This window comes from Syngnathus floridae, chromosome 13 (genome assembly GCF_059516105.1).
Source record: "Syngnathus floridae isolate MCC-2025c chromosome 13, RoL_Sflo_1.0, whole genome shotgun sequence".
Classification (NCBI taxonomy): domain Eukaryota; kingdom Metazoa; phylum Chordata; class Actinopteri; order Syngnathiformes; family Syngnathidae; genus Syngnathus; species Syngnathus floridae.
In genome coordinates, this window is record NC_142425.1 from 3,785,882 (window position 1) to 3,807,786 (window position 21,905).

The window sequence follows — 21,905 nt, forward strand, 5'->3', positions numbered from 1 at the left end:
TTCATCATGCTGCTGAGAATGCGCGTAGGAATATTGTCCACAGCCCTGCTTACGATCAATGCGGCCACGTTGAGTTGCACTTAGGCTAATGTTTACATTATGTACCAATGTCAAGGATGATTATGTCACCCAGCTTATATCATTATTTTGATTTTGATCTAAATTGGCCTTGAATAAAGACTAAGCAGTCACATGAATTAACAGAAAAAATGGACAGCCGGACTCGGACTCGGACTCGGACACGGACTCGGACTCGGACTCGGACTCGGACTCGGACTCGGTGGTCAAGAGGCCGGACTCGGACTCGGACTCGGTGCAAAAATCCGACCGAGTCCACAGCCCTGGTATGCATATATTCTGTTGTATGAATGGCAGTAAATGGGTACACAGGTTGGTTGAGTTATTTGTCATGCCTGCCACTACTGGAATAGAAACAATAATAATTCAAATATCACTACAATAACAATAATAGTAATAAAAAAAATAATGCCATGAATCTATACTTTCACTCTACAAATTTTTTTCTTTTGAAGTCAACATGTATCAAACCGAAAACACTGACCATTCAACCGAGAATGGAAGCGAACCGTTCCAGTAGAACATTCGTTTAGCTTTGACGCACTTTCAGAGTGTGACACAAGGAGAACGTGGAGCATTTTGATTGGCTCAACAGCAGGAGTTAGTCGAGCATAGGCAGCACCCCGCCGAGCAGACAGAAAGCAGATTCCTTCTCTTCTTTGTCCTCACTGAGTGCTCACCCGAGTTTGATTTCAGGTTCACGAAGAAGCAGATGACTCTTTTTACAGCCTCCAACTTTCTACTTCCTGCTCTTCTTGTTATGACTCACTTGAGAGGAACAATTTTACGAAGAAGCGCTGATGTTTTTTTTGGTTCCATGTCTCTGTCAAGTGATTTCTAATGATACACTAGTCTTGTGGCCGCAACATATATTTTGGAGTCAATGAATCAGGCAGTCCATGTCTCATTAAGTTGAAAGCGCCGCTTTGAGCCACAAAAGTACACGGTGCTCTGGATCCTGGCCATTCACGCCAAAAGGCAGGCGAGCTACGACACCATCATCACACGAGTGTAAACAGGGCTTCTCCATGTGTGTGTTTGCTGTACTCACTCCCGAGACATATGTCTGTCAGCAAAAGCTGAGGAAGACAATGACGTTTAATACGACAGAGTGCCGGGCTGTCCGCATGTCTGTCTGTCTGTCCATCTATCAAAAAAAGATTTTCTCGTTTCATTTCTAGCTCCTCACGAATAACTACCGTATTTTCCGAACTATAAGTCGCTCCGGAGTATAAGTCGCACCAGCTATAAAATGCCCCAAAAAGTGAAAAAAAACATATATAAGTCGCTCCGGAGTATAAGTCGCATTTTGGGGGCAATTTATTCGACAAAATCCCACACCAAAAACATTCATGAACGAGCAACAACAGGCTAAACGATAGCAACAACAGGCTAAACGATAGGTATGCTAACGTGACAAACACAAACAAAGAGCTGAGAACGGGCCTGACGTAACATATACAGTGATTAAGGACAACTATTACATGAATAACATGTTTATAAAACCATCAGTGTCACTCCAATTCATTAAATCCATCGATCGTTCTTTGTCAACAATGGGTGCGCGCGGCTGATGGCGCTTGCACTTCAAAATATTCCAAAGGCTCATATAACGATAGATAAACTATATTTCAAATAACTATAATATAAGCCAATAATATTATCAAACCATCCGTGCACTTTAAATCCATTAAATCCATCGATCAAATTCCTCGTCCTTTGTCAACATCGCCGCGCGTGCGCCCTGACGTCAGCCTCGTCTTTATTCCACAGATCTACTATATAACTATATTGCAGTGTTAACAAAGTACAAGGATAGACGTGGGTTTGGTAAATGGCTCTTTATTAAACAAAACAAACTTCCAAGCGTGTGGCGGCGTGGACTTCCAGACACGAGAGCTCCATGGCATAGGACCGGGCGTGCGTAATGGCCATGTCCGAGCCCCATGCACCGTTCACGGATAGCCACTCGGCTGAGCGCCGGCCCCCGACTCAGTAGAGTAGGACCGGGCGTGCGTAGAAGCCATAATAGTTTTTCAAACCTTCTATGTCACTCCAAATCCTTAATTCCTTCAAACTCTTTGTCCTCCGTGTCACTTAGAAATGATCACCGCTAATGATGCCGGTAGTCCTTACGTGGATACGTTTGTCCATTATGTAAACAACCGCCGCGCCGCGCCGTGCTACTGACGTCACTTGAAATAGTAATCCATTGGTACATCACGGTTCTCCAAACTTTCTTTATGCTGCTCGATTACTGTTTTCAGCTGCATATTTTACAACTTGAAGTTTGTAACCTGCAAAATATGAGTTTCTTTTTGGTGCCATTTTTCTTAAGCCCACCCAGTTGATGAGTCACGGCCAACGGTGAAATTTAAAGCGCCCTCATCCAGTTTTGTCTGAAAATATAATTTTTTTTCAGATGTAGTTTTTTGTTTTGTTTATTTGGTTGTTTTATCAAAGTCAAAGTCTGCTTTGTCGTCGATTTTTTTCCATATACTAAGACACACAAAGAGATTGAAATTACGTTCCCACTATCCCTCGGTGAGATAGTACACATATGCATACAAGCAACACAAAAAACCCAAGAAGGCACAAACAATGAATAAATAAGAGTGTTGAATAAATGATAAATAAACAAATAATAATAAATAATAATAATAAATATAAGAGGAGCAAAAATGGAGCAAGTGTACAGTGGACTTGGATATGGTGCTTTGAAGTGTTAATTGCTTTATTTGATGTTTTCTCTATTTTTTATGTTTTGAATATGTTCAAGATAAAGAAATAAAAGCATGTGAAGTGATCAACTATACTAAAAATAACATGGGAAGTGGTCAACTATACTTGTAAGTAAGTGATGTCTTTATGATCAAGTAAAAATTTGTGAAAAAAAACATATATAAATCGCTCCTGAGTATAAGTCGCCCCCCCACCCAAACTATGAAAAAAAACGCGACTTATAGTCCAGAAATTACGGTACTCGGTAGATGATGAGATGATAAAAAGAGGATCCCTTTCCACGTTGGACCACATTTACTGGAGGGGAAGGCCGGAGCCCGTGCACAAGTCACGTCACAGGTGATCAATATATGTTCTTGTTGTTGCGTTTGGGTCAGTTGGCCTGATGAGCACATGAGCTGCACGTTTAGCACATCAGCGTGCTTTCTTTATTGGAGGCACCTCGAAGCTGGCTTGCAGGTGTCAGATGAAATGTTGGGAGGTCCCGAGCGCAGACATCAAAAGGATGCATCAGCCATGAGTCACATGTCCCCCAGCTCCGGATCGCCATCCGGCTTCGTGAAAACACTTGCACGAGATCAAAACACTCGGAATGTAAAGTGGGAAATGACGCCTCGCGCAAGAATGTCATCAAAGCGCATTTTGGAGCCTTCCGCAACAGGGCCACACTAGTTGCCTTGGAGCTTGACCTTGTGTGTGTGTGTGTGTGTGTGTGTGTGTGTGTGTGTGTGTGTGTGTGTGTGTGTGTGTCTGTGTGTGTGTGTGTGTGTGTCTGTGTGTGAGGTTAAGATGAGTGCACGTGCATTCCGTTCATTCAGCCAAGAGGCGTCAGTATGCTTGTGAGTATTTGTCAGCGAGCGACTTTGCCAGTGGGATTTTCAAAGCATCTTTATATTTTCTTTATTAGACGCAGAATATCATCACGCGACATAAAAGCTTGGAGGTTCAGTGCATCATGTTCAAATTGTTGGAAGAATGTGAGACTGTTTTTACTCAGCGCAGAGTGTCTCTTTTCAAAATGTTCTGGAAATGAAATGCGGCTGTGTTGGAAACCAAACAATTTGCCGTTCGTTATGTTTACATGCACTAAAAAGTACGGGAATTTGATGAAATGGATTGAAAGCAGATGTTTCAAATGTATGGAAATATCTTGATCTGACGGGACCAACATTTAAAAAGTTGTATTTCCGCCAACAGTGAGTCAGGGAAGGACGGTTTAGATTTTGGAAACAGCAGGACAGCAGGGAAAGCCGAGCACTTGTTTTGGTGTCTCCTTGTTTTGTTGCAGCCAGACTATGTTTCGACTGGCTGCTGATCTCAAGGACTAGCGCTCGTATTCTTGTCTGTGCTCTGTGATTGTGTTAGCGGAAGGACCTGTAAGGTCCCCCGTTCCGTCTGCCACCCCCTACTATGACTTGGCAAGTGGCGGTCAGTCAGCTGACTTGCCCTGCTGGGGGATTTGCTGTTCTGCATGAGCTATTTAAAAAGCACCCCACTCCCTCCCTCCTTTGCTCATTTTTCCACTCCTGTCTTCCTTCTGTTTTCAAATACCGACATGCCGGAGTTCAACAAAGTAGAGGAAGAAGCTCAAGTTGTGATTCAAAAGATCGTCATGATGTCATTTGGTTGTGGGACGACGCGACGGCAAGTGTGAAGGCACCCTCAGAGACGTTTTCGAAGCGAGACAATTGTGGCCGGGGACTCTCCGTGCGGAGCTCACTTGAATGTTCTGCGGCTTCTCTCGGGCTTCAAATCACGGTCCAAAATCGCATGTTAATTTAAGAGTGGAAATTGTAATGCCGGACTGAATGTACCGAGAGACGTATTATTGCTCGTCATCTTCCAGACATGCTAGACAAACCCAAATTGATACTTTGTGTTTATATATAACTGTTTTGATATGTTAATTGTGTAAATGACAGCAAAATGTTAGCTGGGAAGCAGCTGTCAGATTCCATTCCTAAATAAAGACGTGAGAGTCCCCACAAGTTGATGTCAAGCAGATCGTTTGACGAGCCAGACTTAACCATGCTGGCTTTCTGAGCTGTGACGTTGACGATGGCCAGCTTTCTGGATTTTGGGGGGCCAGATTCAAACGCAACCGAGTGTGGAATCATAAGATAAGCCTCGTTTTTCTTTTTTTCAGAGGAACAGGAATGTTCCATGACAGTGAACCTCTAAAAAGGAACTTCCCTGAAATCTGTTCACAGCACTCACTTTTATTTCTTGTCCAGCCGTTCAATGGTTTCACCTCTGGTGTTTATAAATGATGTTGCCATTTTAGCTAGCTTGCGTTTGAAATGTACTCTTCAAGCAAAGCCGCCTCAGATTCTTTTTGTTGTTGTTGTTAAATCCTGACTGTAAACAAAATACTTCTGCGGCTGGTGCTCGAAAGCATACGTTTGAGTGCATCGTGTGTCCAATGGCCTCAGTTCTCCATCATGTCGCCGGGCCGAGAGGCTGAATGAGCTCATTGTCAGCCTGCGCATAGTGCAGGTGCGCCTCTTCTTTTTCACCTCCGACCCTCGGCCCTCGACCCCACAAAGGCCTTTGTGAACTCTATTTACTTGCGACTCCAATGAAACCGCAGTCTATTGCCAACATTTCTTCTCTCCCTTTCTCTGGCTATTTTCTCCTGCTCTCAAGAAACCAATTAGCAACAATACAAGTAGGTTAGCGCCCCCATTCAGAGTGGCCATTGTTGAGCACAATACCAGGAAGCATTGTGAGTGAACAATTAGCAGCGAGCGGCCAGTGTCGAGTGTCGCCGACATTGTTGGGAGCCGCACAAGGCTCGGCTTGTTCCCAAAAAGGCCGCTCGGCCAGGGTGGAGGAAGCGAGCTGACGGGTTCCCAGGTGATGAATGTGTGTGTTTCTCTCTCTCACTTCTCTGTCGCAGGACTCCAAGAAAGGAGAGCGACCCCAAGGAGGGTTTGCTTTCTTTGCTCTTTTCGTCTACCTGCATTGGATTTTCTGTGCTCGCATGTAAGCTTGTATTTGTGCAGTGTGCACGGATGGGCGAGTAAGGATGTGAAGCGAGTCGCCCTTTTGCCCTTTGTCTCGTGCGTTGCCGTGAGTTTGGTCTTTGTGCGCAGTGTGTGGATTCCGACAAAGAGGTGTTGGCTCAGGGTCGTTCCCTGACCTCCCGGCCTGAAGGTCAAGACCCAGGGCCATTAACCTATGCTAATGCTAACAGCAAGCTAGCAGCCACCTGAGGGTCTTCCCGGCTAGCGACTGCATACTAGGTCACTAGCAGAAGGTTCAGATTTCACTCATCATTGTTATCGTGTCCTCAGGCCATCCGCTCGAAACACGCCTCCTAACACATCGCCAATGTAGGATGACATCATACTCAAGGGGGAGGGCTTGAGGTTGCTCCAGGTACAACATGAAGGTGGATTGAAATGGTGCAAAAGTGGACGCTGGTTCCCGCACGTCAACTCAGTTGGATTTCAGAACAAGGGCAACTTTCAAAAGACGCACGTTCCAATCCAACCTATGTCTTAGCCAGCACATGCACGGTCACGCAGCTGAACGTGGACTGATTCAGCACAAATGAGTGTATAATGAGTGATGCAATGGCATGAGCGCCAACACGCCCACGCACATCCACGCACGTAATCCCTCCCTCATTAGGTGCATTGTGGGGATGCTGATGTAATGCAAGTTAATCTCTTGGCCTCTGCTTGGCTCGCTGGCCCAGCGGGAGCTCTTTTGTGCAGGACATTACCCTGGTCCCGCCCCCTGGAGACAGATTCATTAAGACTGACGCTGATACCCAAGTACCCGGCTCTCCTTTGTGTGGGAGCGCTCGTGCGCGTGTGTGTGTGTATGTATGTGTGTGTCTGTGTGTGTGTGTGTGTGTGTGTGTGTGTGTGCACGTGCGTGCATGCGTGCGTGTGTGTGTGTGCATGCGTGCCCCTCACTTCTAGCAGGGACAATGCAGAGAAGACGCGGGCCATAAAGGCGCTACTTTCTCAGCATGTGCCCGAGAGCACGTAGGCCGGATGTGAGCACGTGTCTGTGTGCACGTATGTGCTCATCTTGTCAGTGTATTGAGGACATTTTGTTTCCAGCAATCAAGCTTTTTGTGTCGGCCATCCAAAGCTGAAGGTACAGACACCGTTGCTGCTTTGGAAAAGGCCATACCAGCCACGAGGCTGTCGGAAGCCTTTCCCTGTTGCGTTTGCTTCATTCACTACGTAAGAAGAGGTGAAAGTAATGCGAGGACAGCCAATGGAGGCTCGGGAAAGAAAACGCGTGCCTGCTCACAACACCCTGAGCATCCGACAGTTTCCGGGAAAGAACATCATTTGTTTGCATTTTAGATACATCGTCCGGAAATGTTTATATAGAATACGCTTTTAAGCTCACAAAATAGCGGCATTATGTTCAGCTTGAAAGCAACGGCATCAAATGTCACCCAGTGGCAGTAAATTAAAAAAATCATCATCAGCCAAATGATTTGACATCATTGAATGAGTCTGCTGGATTGCAGCTAAGCGTGCAGGCTGAGCCCAAGAAATTACAAATAGAAGAGAAATTATTTGTGCGAGAGCAGCAGCACACTTGGCGTGGGCTTAAAATAGGTAACTCAAAGAAATTGGGAGGAGGCCCTGCCGGGATCAGAGGCTGAGGGAGGCATTCCCCAACGGAAGCCAGCTTTTGGATTTACAAACACCATTCTGTGCAAGTGTGATTCCAGGAATGTGCCGCCAGGTGCACGCTTTCGACACAAAATGCAACGGCCAGTCTCCAAAAGGCCACAAAGGGAAAACGAGTCCTCCTGGAAGGCCTCTCTCTCTTTTGCCCAGTCACGTTCCTACTTTGCCTCCTCTTTTTAAAAGTGCGTTAAATTTCTATTCTTCGTCATCCTTTTTACTTTTTGACGGCTTTCTTTGTGTGCAGGCTGTGGGAAAGTTTCCTGAAATGGTGAGGTCATCCAGCACCGACACCCATCCGCCACCGTCACCCCCACCCCCCGCACACACTCTCACACCATCACATCACATCACACACACACCCTCACCCACCGCCCCAAATTCACATGCTGTTCCCCCTTTTCCCAACCTGGCTGGACTGACGTGTTTCCCGTGTCTCTGTCCTATTTCTACTTCCACAGCAATCCCCAAAGAGGACGATGAATAGACGCCAATTCAAAGCCTGTATCAGATTACCTCTCTCCTAAAAATCTCAAGTAAAACAGTAGATGGAGACAGCCATTCATGTGCAACCAGAGGCCCATTTTTTTCAGTCTTGCTTACATGTTGGAAGCTCTTCATTAAAAAATGTCCTTAAACTGAATTTTTGTTCAATCAATGAGCCATACAATTCGAGGTGCACTGATTTGAACCATCCACGTTCCACTTTGTTGTTCGAGAAGGTGACTACTTACTGCCACCTAACGGCGAAAAACCTGCAAATCACCAATTCAAGATTGAAAGAATCCGCCAAATATGGAAGACGCGCATTCAGTTTGTCGTTGTTTTGCCAAGTTGCATAAATCAAAATGAACATGTAGCCTTGACCTACAAATAGTTCAGAGAAAAAGAGCATTTTGGAAATTACTGCATTCCAGGATTGTATGTCACTATGGCAACTACCGTATACAATAAAATGAAAAACAAAACAAACAACAATACAGCTATATCATGATTTTTTTTAAATGAGCTACAGAATGCATTAAAAAACATGTGACATAATAGCATAAATCCTGAGTTACATTATCTATTTGTCATAATGTACAGAATATATATAAGATGTATATACAAAAATACAGTTCGTGACATGAACATTTTTGGAAAACTACATTTGTACAAAGCACATCTGGATAAATGGATAAATATTTTGAGAAGAGTCAACACAAAGAAAAATACATTTCATACACAAAGAGAAAAAAAACCTATTGTTTTAGAGACATCAAAGTCCTCTTTTTAAATAAACATGTGAAAAGTTAAAACGGCTAATTTTACCAATAAATTCATAGACAGCTGTCTTTCATGTGAAATAATGCTATTTGTTATTATTGCTCGCTTTGACTATCAATAAGACAAGTCACGTACTATATATAGTTTTCACAATAATTATTACGTGTCCCATCTAACTTCTTCAAAGCGACTGTTAGCAAGAGTGCTCTGGTTTCATCCAGTTGATGAGTTGAAAATACTCATGTTAGCTTTTGCTCTCTCTAGCGGCATCATTTTGCAGCACACTCAGTGTTAGCACACTGCCACGCTCTTCAAAACAATGACTCAGTTATTTAGAAAAATCTTGTTTGTTTTTTGGGGAATGCTGGCCATCTCCGCCAAATAATTTCTACCATTCAATTCTAAACTGCAATTAAATTATTAATAAATACAGTAAGAACTGTATTAGAAATGAAAAAAATATTTTTGGAAGGCGTCTGTTTGATGTCTTTGACACATTGGCGGTCAGTCTCACTTCTTGTGCGACCCGATCATGACCTTCGAGACAAAGTTGACGATAGCGCTGGCCGGCTGCTCCGGGTCGTGTTCAGCAAACAGATGGCAAATATTTTCAGTCTCGCTCTGAGATTTCCTTGCTACAAACCCAAATATCCTGCGAGAAAGACAAACAAGGATATTGAAATATGACAACATGAGTCAATTGAAATGATTGCGAAAGAGCGGGTCCACTGGAGAAAAAAAAAAGATAATGACTTTGACACATTGGGGAACTTGCACTGTATGTCCAAACATAATAAAACCAAAAATGACTAGAATTTGCTATTTCTGGAGAAATTGCGTGTGAAGGCGAAGAAGCTGAATAAATACTTGGGGAATGCTACAGAATGATGTTTAAAGTTGGAACGGGTTGAATTGGTCAAATAATGTAGAAATTAGAAGGGAAAAACAAAATTTTGTAAAGTTTAGCGTGAATTTCAAAATTTAAAGTTTTTAATTCTTGGCAAGTGGGGAATTTTGGAGTAGGTAGGCAAAAGATGAACAGTTGTAAGTTGGAACGAGTTGAATCGATCAAATAATGTAGAAATTGGAAGGGAAAACGAAATTTTCTCAAATTTGGCGTGAATTTTAAAGTTGAAAATTTAGAACTTTTCGTAGGTGGGAAGTTTTGGAATAGGTAGGCATAAGATGAACAGTTAAAAGTTGGAACAAGTTGAATCCGTTGAAAAATTGAGAAATTAGAAGGGATTAACTAAATTTTGTGGAATTTTGCGTGAATTTCAAAAGTGAAAATGTGAATTTTTTCAATCATGTGAAGTTTGGGTATAGGTAGGCACAAAATGAACAGATTAAAGTTGGAACGGGTTGAATCGATTGAAAAATATAGAAATTACAACGGAAAAAGGAAATTTTGTAAAATTTTGTAAATATTTTGTGAAAATGTGACATTTTTAAAACGTGGCAATCTTGGTAATGTTGACAATCCTCTCCAATGTGATTTGAATGAGCTGAATGATGTGAATTTCAAACAGGAACGATGTAAATGTGAAACGTTGAATGTGCCGTTAAGAATGAATGGGGAAAATTTTGCCGAAATTTTGCAAATTTTGCGAAAATGGAAAATCTTTGGAATGAGAAAAATGCAAGCACTCCTCACGTAAATATGTGGAATAAATGAAGTGAATCGGATGAATAGAATAATAATAAGGCCTTCGCCTTTAGTCGGACGCCTGTGCAGATGAGTAAAAAAAAAGTACAGATAAAAACACTTCATGAGAACAAAAGGAAATCATCTATTAAAACAGGGCACCATGTATGAGATAAGCAAAAATTACACAAATCTGGATTTCTTTCATCTGACTTTCATCGACAATATCACGTGGCACGGTGGAAATGTCCGGTCCCTGGATAAGACACTTACTTTGCTGCAGAAGCACTTCCTCTCGTCCATCTGTGTGGAACAAAATATTAATTAGGGACAGCCATTCCTCAATATGAAAGATAAATGATCGTCGGTCTCAGAATGTGAGGCATGTGCTAGGTGACGTTAAAGAGTCCTGGAACCCTTTCTCAATTTTTTTTTTTAATGCTGATTTTATCAATGAAGACTGATTCCACTTAAACATGTTGCGAAATACTGTCAGTCATCAGATGACTTGTGTATGTGTCATGTGTCGACATCCTTTATTGTGTGTCAAGACCATTCCTGAAATGGGATTGCAAGCATGTTCTGTCTTGTTGTGTCACGTGACTCACCTCCTGCCTTGCGGGTCCAAGGAACAGAAAATGACGGTATTGACTGCATAGTGTCTTCTGAAAAACAGCCTGGAGGGACAACACGTGCATTTTTGTTCAGGTGAGATGTTACAAGATGAACTCAGAGCTCGTCTGGAGCATTTAGTTGACTCACTTCCTCTGGTTGTCTGTGAGCGTGATGCCCTGCGCTGACACCTTAAAGTGGACAACAGTGGACGGTGTCGGTGGGTCCGTGGTGAGCGTCACCGTGGTAGCTTTCTGAACAGCCTGGTGCCCCGTCAGAGACTCCAATTCCACAGAGCCAAGGTACCACACGTTACATGCTGACAAAATGACCAATGACATCATGTTAACACAAAGATCCAAGCTAGCTCACACGCCTGAGTTGCACTCAAATATTTTTTTTGTACCTGCTCCTTGCTTCAGAAGCTCAGCTGCTGAGTTTGTTGCCGTCTTCATAGGAGAGTCACTCATTTCCTCAAACGGATCTGACAGGTACAAAATGTCACAAAAGAAGTCCAACGTAAACGCACAAGCCACATATTGTCTCCCAGATTACAATAATTTCAGAAAGTGCAGTGAAAACAACTTGCTTTTATTTAGTATTTATTTTATGTATTTGTTTATTTTGCATTTATTAATATCTATTTATTTAGTATTTATTTTATTTGTTTATTTTCTGCCTTTAGCTCACTGGGTCAATGAGTAGCTTAATCAAGTTGTGCATTCTTCAATGCTCGCTTTGACATGGCATCCATGTTCATCCTACCTCTGTCAGGCAAAATGAGTTTGCAGGGTAGAGCCAGAGGTGTGATGGAGTGCTGACACACCAGAGCGGTGAGGCTTCCTGGCAGAAAAAAACGGAATACATAACTATGCCGAACATTAAATACAAGGGAAAAAAATCACAAGAAACGTTTGAACAGGGCGGTACAGTGGGGCACCGGTTAGCACATGCGCCTCACACAGTTTCCACCTCCGGCCTTCCCTGTGTGGAGTTTGCATGTTCTCCCCGTGCCTGTGTGGGTTTTCTACGGGCACTGCGGATTCCTCCCACATCCCAAAAACATGCATGGTAGTCTGATTGCACATTCCAAATTACCCGTAGGTCTGAGTGCAAGTGCGGATAGTTGTTTGTCTCTGTGTACCCTGCAATTGGCTGGCAACGGGTTCAGGGTGTCCCCCGCCTACTGCCCGATGACTGGATGGATGGATGGATGGATGGATGGATGGATGGATGGATGGATGGATGGATGGATGGATGGATGGATGGATGGATGGATGGATGGATGGATGGATGGATGGATGGATGGATGGATGGATGGATGGATGGATGGATGGATGGATGGATGGATGGATGGATGGATGGATGGATGGATGGATGGATGGATGGATGGACGTTTGAACGAGATAGCTGTGTTGGATAGCAGTGACCAGCAGGGAGAGCTGGTGAGCTACATAAAAGTACAGTGCAGCTGCTGGTAATGTAGCAGTTCACTCAACTGACTTCTGGCTGGCTGGCTGGCTGGCTGGCTGGCTGGCTGGCTGGCTGGCTGGCTGGCTGGCTGGCTGGCTTGCTGGCTGGCTCTGGCTGGCTCTGGCTGGCTGGCTGGCTGGCTGGCTGGCTGGCTGGCTGGCTGGCTGGCTGGCTGGCTGGCTGGCTGGCTGGCTGGCTGGCTGGCTGGCTGGCTGGCTGGCTGGCTTGCTGGCTGGCTCTGGCTGGCTCTGGCTGGCTGGCTGGCTGGCTGGCTGGCTGGCTGGCTGGCTGGCTGGCTGGCTGGCTGGCTGGCTGGCTTGCTGGCTGGCTCTGGCTGGCTCTGGCTGGCTGGCTGGCTGGCTGGCTGGCTGGCTGGCTGGCTGGCTGGCTGGCTGGCTGGCTGGCTGGCTGGCTGGCTGGCTGGCTGGCTGGCTGGCTGGCTGGCTGGCTGGCTGGCTGGCTGGCTGGCTGGCTGGCTGGCTGGCTGGCTGGCTGGCTGGCTGGCTGGCTGGCTGGCTGGCTGGATGGATGGATGGATGGATGGATGGATGGATGGATGGATGGATGGATGGATGGATGGATGGATGGATGGATGGATGGATGGATGGATGGATGGATGGATGGATGGATGGATGGATGGATGGATGGATGGATGGATGGATGGATGGATGGATGGATGGATGGATGGATGGATGGATGGATGGATGGATGGATGGATGGATGGATGGATGGATGGATGGATGGACGGACGGATGGATAGATGGGTGGACGGACTGACGGATGGACGGATGGGAAATTGGGAATGTTTGTATCGAAAATCAGTCACTTTGGTCTGGCGTAACAGCTTTCAGCAACGTGACTGTCCCAATTTCAACGCAGTTGGGACACAGTGTTTATTCTTTCAATTCCTCTTATTCTCACCAAAGAACGGCTCGTCGGGGCAGCCTTTGAGACGGACTCCTTTCTGCATACACTCGATCAGGAAATGCCTCACCAGCTCATTGGATGGATCTCCAACTGCAAAGACACAAAATATCCATCCCATTGACATTCATTCAAACATTGACAAAACAAGGCATTACTGACCAAATTTAGCAAAGTGGATCCCTTGTTTTGATCTGGATTAGGAGCCTACCTTTCTTGCTGTGATGCACCACAGATGGAGGCGGAGTTGCGACTTTCATCGCCAATCCATAAGCCCCGCGGAATGAATGACTGTCTCTGACAATGAAAGAGCCGGGTTCTTTATCCTTTAACACGGAAATCGCTATCAGAAGATAAAGTGGGAGTTAGAATAAGTCGTGGGCTCTGCATGGCAAAACACCTTTTCCACTATTTGGACGTGAGTGGGAAGAACGTGATATTTACCTTGATCTCGGGAAATGTCAGGCTTGTACCAGAACTTTGAAGTGTCCTGAACAAACTTCACAGTGTCCTGCTTACTGCCAAGCTCTAAAAGCAAATACAAATTAAACAGAAAGGCTTCGTCAACGGCAAGAAAAACTGCAACATGCTCAAGTTAACAATCACCATGCCCCAGTATACAGGAGCTGCCCTCTTATTGATTTGTACCTGCTCCGGGTGACGAGGTCCGGCTTAAATCTTTGAAGGGGTCACGGGTCAGTGAGGAGAAAGAAAGGCTGAGACTGCCTTCACTGTGAGGACTGGAAAAGCCAGCGAGAGAAGGCAAGCGGGAGCCAAGGTCGCCATCTTCCGCCGCTCTCCTCTTTTCCGGCAACAGTGGGGGGAGCTCCCCATCCCCACCGACCCTCAGGTCCTCCACGGCCTGCAGCAGGCTGTGCTCCAGATCGCCATTTAAGGAGGACGAGTCCGCCCGAGGTGAAGCGAGGGCATTGGGTGTGCTGCGCTTGATGGGAGTTGAGGTTTGTGAGGAGGTCGGCGTTTGCTGGTGCCACGTGGGATGCGGCGAGCAGCTGATGAACATTTGGGACATTTGGGATTAGCTTCAGCATTGGAGCAAGATCCTACAAGTTCTTATGATTGAAAATTTAACGACAGCTAAATGCATACCTGTCTAAATGCGGGAGGGGGCCGCTTGATGACACAGAAGATGTGGAACCAATTATCCGCGGACAAGAAGCTGAGCTCACCGACACGTCGGACGTGAACAAATCTCCATCAAGAGAGCTGCCGCCATGGTTTACGCTGTCAAAGAAACTTCGGGAATCTATTACAAAAAAAAATGTTTTAGCATTTCGGTTCTGATGCTGAAATGCTGACTGGCCACCAGTACTGTACAACTGCAAAGGATGTCAAATGTTATAAGGAGAATTGTTCTTTTTTGAGAGTGAACTTTGAAGTGGGCCAAAGAAAATGTTTTTGTTGTTCTTGAAAAATGAATTGAAGATTGAACAAATGTTAAGTTCAAAATAGATGTCACACGCAGATTCCACTGCAACGTACGGTCCATTTTGACAGAACACAAGAGCTGCGGAAGGCTCAAACATGGCACGATGACATGTTGATATTCAAACAATCCGCATCATGCAGAAAACATGAACACAGCCGTCCTCAGGCCACAAGCAGGCCCCGAGTAGCATGAGTCATGGCAGAGAGTCAAAGGGCTCCTTGTTCAGACACACGACCATGCCCCCCTCCCTACTCACACCCCGCCCACCCCTTGTACCCCCACCACTTTTTGGATTCGAGGAATTCTTGTTGGAGGAATTTGCTTTAGAAAGCGGCCTTGTTTCAACAGATGTGAGCGTTACCAAGCGGCAATACGACGCCTTGAGTCCATTCCATCATCTCACGTGTGTCTTGAAGGGATTCCTCTTGGAGAGCATCTGTGATGTGATACTCAAGAAGGAGCCATTTTCATCACCTTCTGTCCCAAACCTTGCCGACGCTTCTTCATCACAACTACTGCCTCAGAGACATGCCCAGAAAAGCATACAAACAGTCCATGGAAGCAACTTGGCCAAGAAAGATCCTAAGCATAAAGCGCTATTCCTCCAAATGGCGGCTGTAAATCACATTGTGCTCTGCCGCCTTGATCTTTGGACAAACGGCTTTCAGGAGGCAAAGTTGCAGCCAGCTGACGAGCCCGCAGAAGAGACATGGCCAACGGGACGCAACGTCAACAGAAAAAAGTTACTGCAAATGAAAGAATATCACGCCATGAATTTGTGTCTTGTTGAAACTATAGTGGAAGATCCATTCCATCAATCATATTACAAATACCAAGAGATGGGTTTAGTCTTGTGCAATGTCATGCTTGTATTCATGTTGAAGTTGAAAGACTTTGAGTTGGAGTCATGAGAACGGTCAATATGTTAGACAGAGAAAAAAAGGTTCCAGACGTTTTTGAGACGATTCAAAATTCCTCAGTCTTTGCCCATCTGGTTAGGTCATCAGGAGAATGGGGCCTTACAATTGCGGCTTTTCTCTTTCTTCCAACTGTTTGAGCAAAGAAAAGTAGAATCTTTCCAAATACATAAGGATGGGACTTAGGCAGATTTCAACGCCACATAATAAAATCAATCTCATGACGGTAAAGTCATCAATACGTATACGATGTGTCCTAGATCGAATCAAACATCATCTGGGTGGGCGTTTTGGAGCTGAGCGTGTTTGGGCAAGAGCGGGGGGGAGTGCAGATGAAATAAATGCTTCTTCTGTCATCTGGCGAACATGTAAAAGAAAGTCACACAAAGGAGGAGATTAAAAGTGAAAATCAAGGTGCCTCCCTCCCCACCTCGAGAGAGCAAGAGAGAGAAGAATTTGAAGAGGACCAGGAATGTAATGTCTGACACGGGAGCGCATGTTGTACATACCAAGAGATGCGGTCATGATGTGCGACACAAGGCAGCTTTCCTGTTGGCCTCTTTCTCTCTGTCTGGCTTCCAGTTGCAGGCTGAACGAAAGACTCCCTACAAGCGGACTTTCTTGAGCCCGTGGAAGCGGTCCCCGTTGGGCTCAAACTCTGGAGCAGAGCGTGGCCATGGCCAATTCCAGATGGAAAAAGAAGCGCTCTGTTTGTTCCTCCTTGTTGTGACACGGCTCGACTCATGGGTTTCCAGGGAGGAAGGGACAGAAGCAAGGGGAGGAGGAGAGTGAGAACCCACCTCCCCTCCACCCTCTTCCTCTGACTGACCACTCAGCATTGTTCTTTCTTGGGCTCTGGAAGAACTTTCCCCCAATCAGAATGAATTGCAGGGGTCAAAGGTGACATGTGGCCTTTTATGGGCAATGGAGACAAAAGGGGGCAACCGTGCTGCTGAACTGGTAGGTGGGGGGGGGGTCCTCTCTGTCGGGGCATGCATGTCCGCTCCCGCCTTCTGCTCACTACAAACACAGAAACACGGAGACAAAAGCCCACAGAGCCCAAGCGAGTACGTCTGCTGCTCTGCGTTCAATTTGAGCGCATCATAAATTTGCCTACAATGCCGGTGGCAGGACTGTGTTGCATTCATGAACGCGTGCGCCTTGTGCTCACAAAGGGAATAAACTGGAATGAACTGGAATGGAGCACTGTCCATCTGTCCGGCTCAAAGAAAGAAATACATCGTCAATCCCAACAAGTCCAACATCTCAAGAAGTGAATGCAGTCGCAGCGAGCGTCTTGACTTTATTTTCTGCTGACCTTTGACCGCTCAGGGTTCAAATAGTCAAGTGTTTGTATAGTATCTGCTCGTGTTAAACTCGGACGGATGCTGTTTATATTCCTACAATCCACCTCCAGAAATGCCATTTGCATGGTTAGGCAAATTACAACCAAGCATCTTTTGTGGAACTTTATCAGCATTTATAGCATATGTGGAGTATGTTGAAAGTGAATGTGCTTGTCCTCGTGACAGCAGAGCGAGTGGCACTTTGCTGGAGCCCAGTCAGGGCTTCTGACATTGCCGTCAGGTCATTTGCCATGAACGTAATCAGACATAAACACAACATGAAAATAATTGAAGCGGGAGCGGAAGTGTCCCGAAGGGTCAAATTCTTTCCCAGGCAGTCATCTGGCTCTAAAGTGGTAAACAGGAAGCAATTGTCTACTATCTGAATCCAGCATCACTTTTTCTGGACGGATGAATTCCGACATGCACTCCCACCTCTCTGTATGATAAACACGGGCAACCTTTAGCTAGCGAGCTGCATACCGTCACAAACGTCACATTGGGTCATTAGTAAACAGCTATACGTGACGAGAAATGTCGGACTCGCTCGACAACCGAGCCGAGGATCCTCATATCGATCTTTCAAATCGGTGTGATTATTGAATGTTCTCGAGTCGATTTGTGACATAAGTGCAAATTCAGCCGCCGGTCTCTCCGGATGTGGCGGCAACAAAAGACCCTCTCCAACGTCCCCTCCCAGAACAGGATGTGCCTGCACATCCTGTCAGCAGTGCTCTTCCTTTATCAGCCCAAACTATTTATAGACATCCAGCATCAGCTGTTCTGCCTGTAGCACGATTCATCAAAATACTGCAAGGATTATGAATTACGGCACACGCTTCACCATCATGTCCCAAGTGAGCTGAAGGCATGTTCAGACGTGATTTTGCTTTACTCCATTCAAGTAAGACAATAGTGAAGCCAGAGCGTTGCCTGCCTTTCACCCAAAACAGTCGTGTTTGCATTGTCCACCAACAGCAGCAGCGGCCTTGCCAGGTGTGTGTGTCTGTGTGTGTGTGTGTGTTTTGCCAAGTCAACATTCCAGGCATCTCCTGAACCCTGTCTGGCAGCCATGAGCGTGTGTTTGAGTCCAAACTTCCTGAGCAGTCAAGCAGAAAATCTTGTCTCCATGCTTGCACTGGTGCATACGCAAAAATGCTCCTGAGAAAGTTTACCTTGTGTCCAGCTGCATTGGCCCCATCGGCCGCCGGTCTTGATATGAGGAAACTCTGACATGTGTTCAACTGGGAAAAAGAAATGGGACACTGATAAGGTTCCCGAAGACAGCAACAGCCGCCCACGCGTTGACATGATTTCTTACCGTAAGGCGTCGGAGGAGACAGCGGAAAGGCCGGAGTTGCTGGCACCGATTCAAAGCGATGGCTTTGCCCGCTGCAGTCGACACAGTAAAACTTCAGATACGAGAAGGAGGCAGAAAGACAGGCCAGGATCAAATTTTTTTTCTTCACATAGTCTTATGGGGTAATAAATCCACACACATCAGCAGATTTCAGTCTTGTGATGCGCGTGTGTGCGTGTATGTGAGTGTGTGTGTGAGTGTGTGTGTGTGCGTGCGTGTGTGCGTGTGTGTGTGTTTACTGACTGTTTGAGTGTAAACAAGCAGGCTATTCATGCCAACAGAAGCGTATAATGTCAACCCAGACAAAATGAGAGACCGAGAGATCGAAAAAAATGAGCACCATGATATTTTTCTTCTACTTGTTTCGTATTCTACTGTTTGTTTGTTTGTTTGTTTGTTTGTTTGTTTGTTTGTTTGTTTGTTTGTTTGTTTGTTTGTTCCTGGTTTTGGATAGTCATCTTTGAAAAAGTGCAGTACTGGGTTCTTCCGAGCTGCTTACCTGTGATGACAAATGGGAGGGAGTGCCAAGCAGGCCGGCCCCCAAGCTTTCTTCCCCAGGACCAGGAAAATCCGCGTTGTATATCCAAAAACTGGAGTAGTCAGTCACATCACTGATTTGCTTCTGCTGCTGCCAGCCTGCAAAAGAGCAACAAGATCAGGCCAAAGGTAAAGAACGGCCATGTGGGAGGCACATAAAGGGCCGTCAGTCAGATAAGGCTCTGAAATGGAATCGTCCAACAAAATCAAGATACTCAGATGACAAAAAAAGGCATCTCTGCACGAACAGATGGTGGAACATCTGCTGGACAAAGAGCGTTCAAGCGAAAGGAAAGCTCCTCAGCAAAGCGCTACATCGACTTCAGATTGTGATGTTTGGGTGTAGGTCAAAGCAGACCCAAAGTACGCGATGTCTTACCAGTTAGATGGGCGTCTCCTTTCTGACTGAGGCTGCTGCTTTGGACGGAGGTGGATCGTGACAGGCGTGTGCTGCCAGTCGGCACGGGGATAAATGTGGGGTCCAAATCCAGGATCAGTTGGTTCAACTGCTCGATCGAGTCATCGATGTCTAAAGACAACGAAGCAAAGTCCGCTTCTTGGGGAGACTCTGTGTCCGTGGTTTGTGTAAGACTGCAAGCTTTGGCTTCCTCGCTGTTGGGCCCTATGCTCGATGCCTGAGGAGCCAGCGATGCGGACGGCTTCTCAGTCCACTCTCGCTCTGCGCTGAACTCTCCATTTGACATGAACTGGCTTTTGGATTCTAGTTCCTGTTGAATGCAGCTGTTAGTGAAGTCGGCAGGGGCTGATTTGGGCTCTTCTGGCAGATTCTCCGTAGAAAGGGAGAAAATATTGCATGAAGGAGCTGCTTGGTCATTCTCATCTTCCAATATATCCGTCTCCCTGTCACTGGATGAGGACTCTCCATTCACAGCTTTTTCCAAGCAAGACTCGTCTTCCGAAATCCCCCTTTTGCATGCGGCCAGCTCAGTCATGACCACTAGAAGCTTCACAAAGACCTGAAGGAAATGCTGGCAGTTGCCATTTGGCCACCGTAGCGAGAAGAGTGAAGATTGTTGGTCATAACTCCTCGACCTCGCCCAGCTAAACGAGTGTCATTGTTGGGCACGAGCCGTAGGAGTCGAGCTGGGAAGACACAAATGTTGCTTTCATTGCTGGCTTCAAAGACAGAAAAACATTTTGTGAGTGTGTGTGTGTGTGTGTGTGTGTGTGTGTGTGTGCGCGTGTGTGTGTGTGGGTGTGTGTGTGTGCGTACGTGTGTGTATGTGTGTGTGTGTGTGTGTGTGTGTGTGTGTGTGTGTGTGTGTGTGTGTGTGTGTGTGTGTGTGTGTGTGTGTGCGTGCATGTGTATGTGTGTGTAAGAGCATGGTGCATGTGTTTCACGCAAATAACATATCTGTCACAAAATCTGCCTGAGGTCAGATCAAGCTGATTGTTGATGATTCGCGCACTCAACATTTACTGTTACTGTCAAACTTGAAAAGACACACCATCAAAACACTTTTTTGGGGGGATGCAAGCAGGCTGGAATACCACACAAGTCGTTTTGTGATCAATCTTTTGGGGCTTGAAGTTCATCATGTACCTCTTGTAACAATACATATGGTGAGTGCAGGCTCTTAAACGCAGACAGGCAATAAATTCCGGACACGCATGGTAAGATCTCACAGATGGTGCCAAAGATCTCCCCCACTTGCTGTCCATGCGCTCACGTACAGATAACACAGCACGTTGAAAACATTGGTCAATTGGTAGAATTCATCTGATGACAAAATACAAACAACACGAAGAATAGCAGACGAGTGTACCTACGGTTGAGACGGCACTCTCATGACAGACTGAGCAGAACTATCGAAGGACTGCTTGATGTCAAACTTGGCGAGCTGGAAGCCGATGAGGACAAGCCGGAAGACTTGCAAGAACCTGAAGTAAAAGCAGACTGCAAAGGAGATGCAAAGCTTCAGACAGCGTGCCCTCTCCTCTCCTTCCTTCCTTACTCCTCCTCGTGTATCGTCCGTTCTGACTGGCAGGCAGTCAGCACAGAAAAACAAGCAGATAAGTGACTGTTAAGGTGCTGGCAGCCCACCCTCAGCCCCTCCTGCCGGTCTCTCCACCACCCATGTCCTTACTACGCGTCCTCCTTGCTTCCTCCGTCCGTCCCCATGAATCTCCGCCTTCACTGGCCCCGCCGTTTTGAAAAGGGCCAGCTCAGCGAGTCCCCCCCCCCCCCCCCTCCCCCGCATCCTGTCCCAGTTGACACAGGTATCTGCAAAGTGTAACTATGCACTCATACTTTTTGGTGTCTCAGGGCCAGAGTGAGGTTAAAGGGTGACCATCTACCCAGTGTTCAATCAACATCACATACTCAACCAGGTAAAAAAAAAAAATTATATTGCACAGATGAGGTCACCAATGAGAAAACAGCATGCTGTGTAAAGGCCTTGAGCTGCTCAAATATGGAGAAGAGAATGTAAACATGGGGGCGGTCTCTCAAGTGGCTTGTGTACTGTGTACTGAAAGGGGGGGGCTTGGACAAATTGCAACCTGCCACTTGAACCTGAAAGGCACGAGAAGAGCTCCTTTTTGCCTGATAAAGGCAGAAGAAGCCAGTGTTCGAGTGTGCAGTGTAGATGAGGAGATAGAAACGAGATGAGGCGGGCTCACAGTGGGCTGAAGGGGTAAAGTAGAACCACCTGTGGTCAAAAACAACATTCTTGAACAGGCCTCTGCTGCAGTTTGCCACACTAGTCCAGTCTTGGACCACACATGTTTTGCTCACGAATGCTTTGATCTTCACTGTAGATGTCAAATATAAAGACCAAATAATAGCAGGTGTATATCCCCGTTGAAATAAAAACGACTATTTTGAACAGCTTGAGGCAGACACACTGAAAGTGTGCACAGTTTCTCATTTTAAC

General features: G+C 45.9%; 1 protein-coding gene and 1 long non-coding RNA gene across 5 annotated transcripts; one reads left to right on the plus strand and one right to left on the minus strand.

Moving 5' to 3' along the window:
* The first annotated feature begins 2,871 nt into the window (after nucleotides 1-2,871).
* Nucleotides 2,872-8,262, plus strand: LOC148388154 (uncharacterized). The gene is made up of 3 exons (XR_015862063.1): nucleotides 2,872-3,159; nucleotides 7,729-7,752; nucleotides 7,943-8,262. It is a non-coding gene; the product is annotated as an uncharacterized LOC148388154 (long non-coding RNA).
* A 197-nt stretch (nucleotides 8,263-8,459) lies between these two features.
* LOC148388155 (tensin-3-like) lies at nucleotides 8,460-21,142 on the minus strand. 4 transcript variants are annotated; one of them, XM_088393824.1, is made up of 17 exons: nucleotides 20,800-21,142; nucleotides 20,573-20,694; nucleotides 19,388-20,112; nucleotides 18,971-19,107; nucleotides 18,433-18,523; nucleotides 18,287-18,355; nucleotides 14,509-14,665; nucleotides 14,050-14,411; nucleotides 13,846-13,929; nucleotides 13,613-13,744; nucleotides 13,399-13,494; nucleotides 11,770-11,847; nucleotides 11,411-11,488; nucleotides 11,155-11,323; nucleotides 11,001-11,069; nucleotides 10,666-10,695; nucleotides 8,460-9,399 (listed from the first exon to the last, which is right to left on the minus strand). In XM_088393824.1, exons 3-17 carry the CDS (start codon nucleotides 19,959-19,961, stop codon nucleotides 9,258-9,260), a joined length of 2,268 nt encoding a protein of 755 aa, XP_088249950.1. In that variant the 5' UTR covers nucleotides 19,962-20,112; nucleotides 20,573-20,694; nucleotides 20,800-21,142; the 3' UTR covers nucleotides 8,460-9,257. The 4 variants fall into 4 exon arrangements, with proteins under 4 accessions (XP_088249950.1, XP_088249953.1, XP_088249949.1 ...); XM_088393827.1 differs by having other exon boundaries at nucleotides 20,796-21,142; XM_088393823.1 differs by lacking the exon at nucleotides 20,573-20,694.
* Between the last annotated feature and the right edge of the window lie 763 nt (nucleotides 21,143-21,905).

Coding starts and splice junctions, on each gene's coding strand:
- LOC148388155 (XM_088393823.1), bottom strand. CDS start 19,961: ATGACTGAGCTGGCCGCATGCAAAAGGGGGATTTCGGAAGACGAGTCT. Junction 18,524..18,970: donor CCTCCCATTTGTCATCACAG/GTAAGCAGCTCG, acceptor TCGTATCTGAAG/TTTTACTGTGTCGACTGCAG. Junction 14,412..14,508: donor CCCCTCCCGCATTTAGACAG/GTATGCATTTAG, acceptor AATGTTCATCAG/CTGCTCGCCGCATCCCACGT.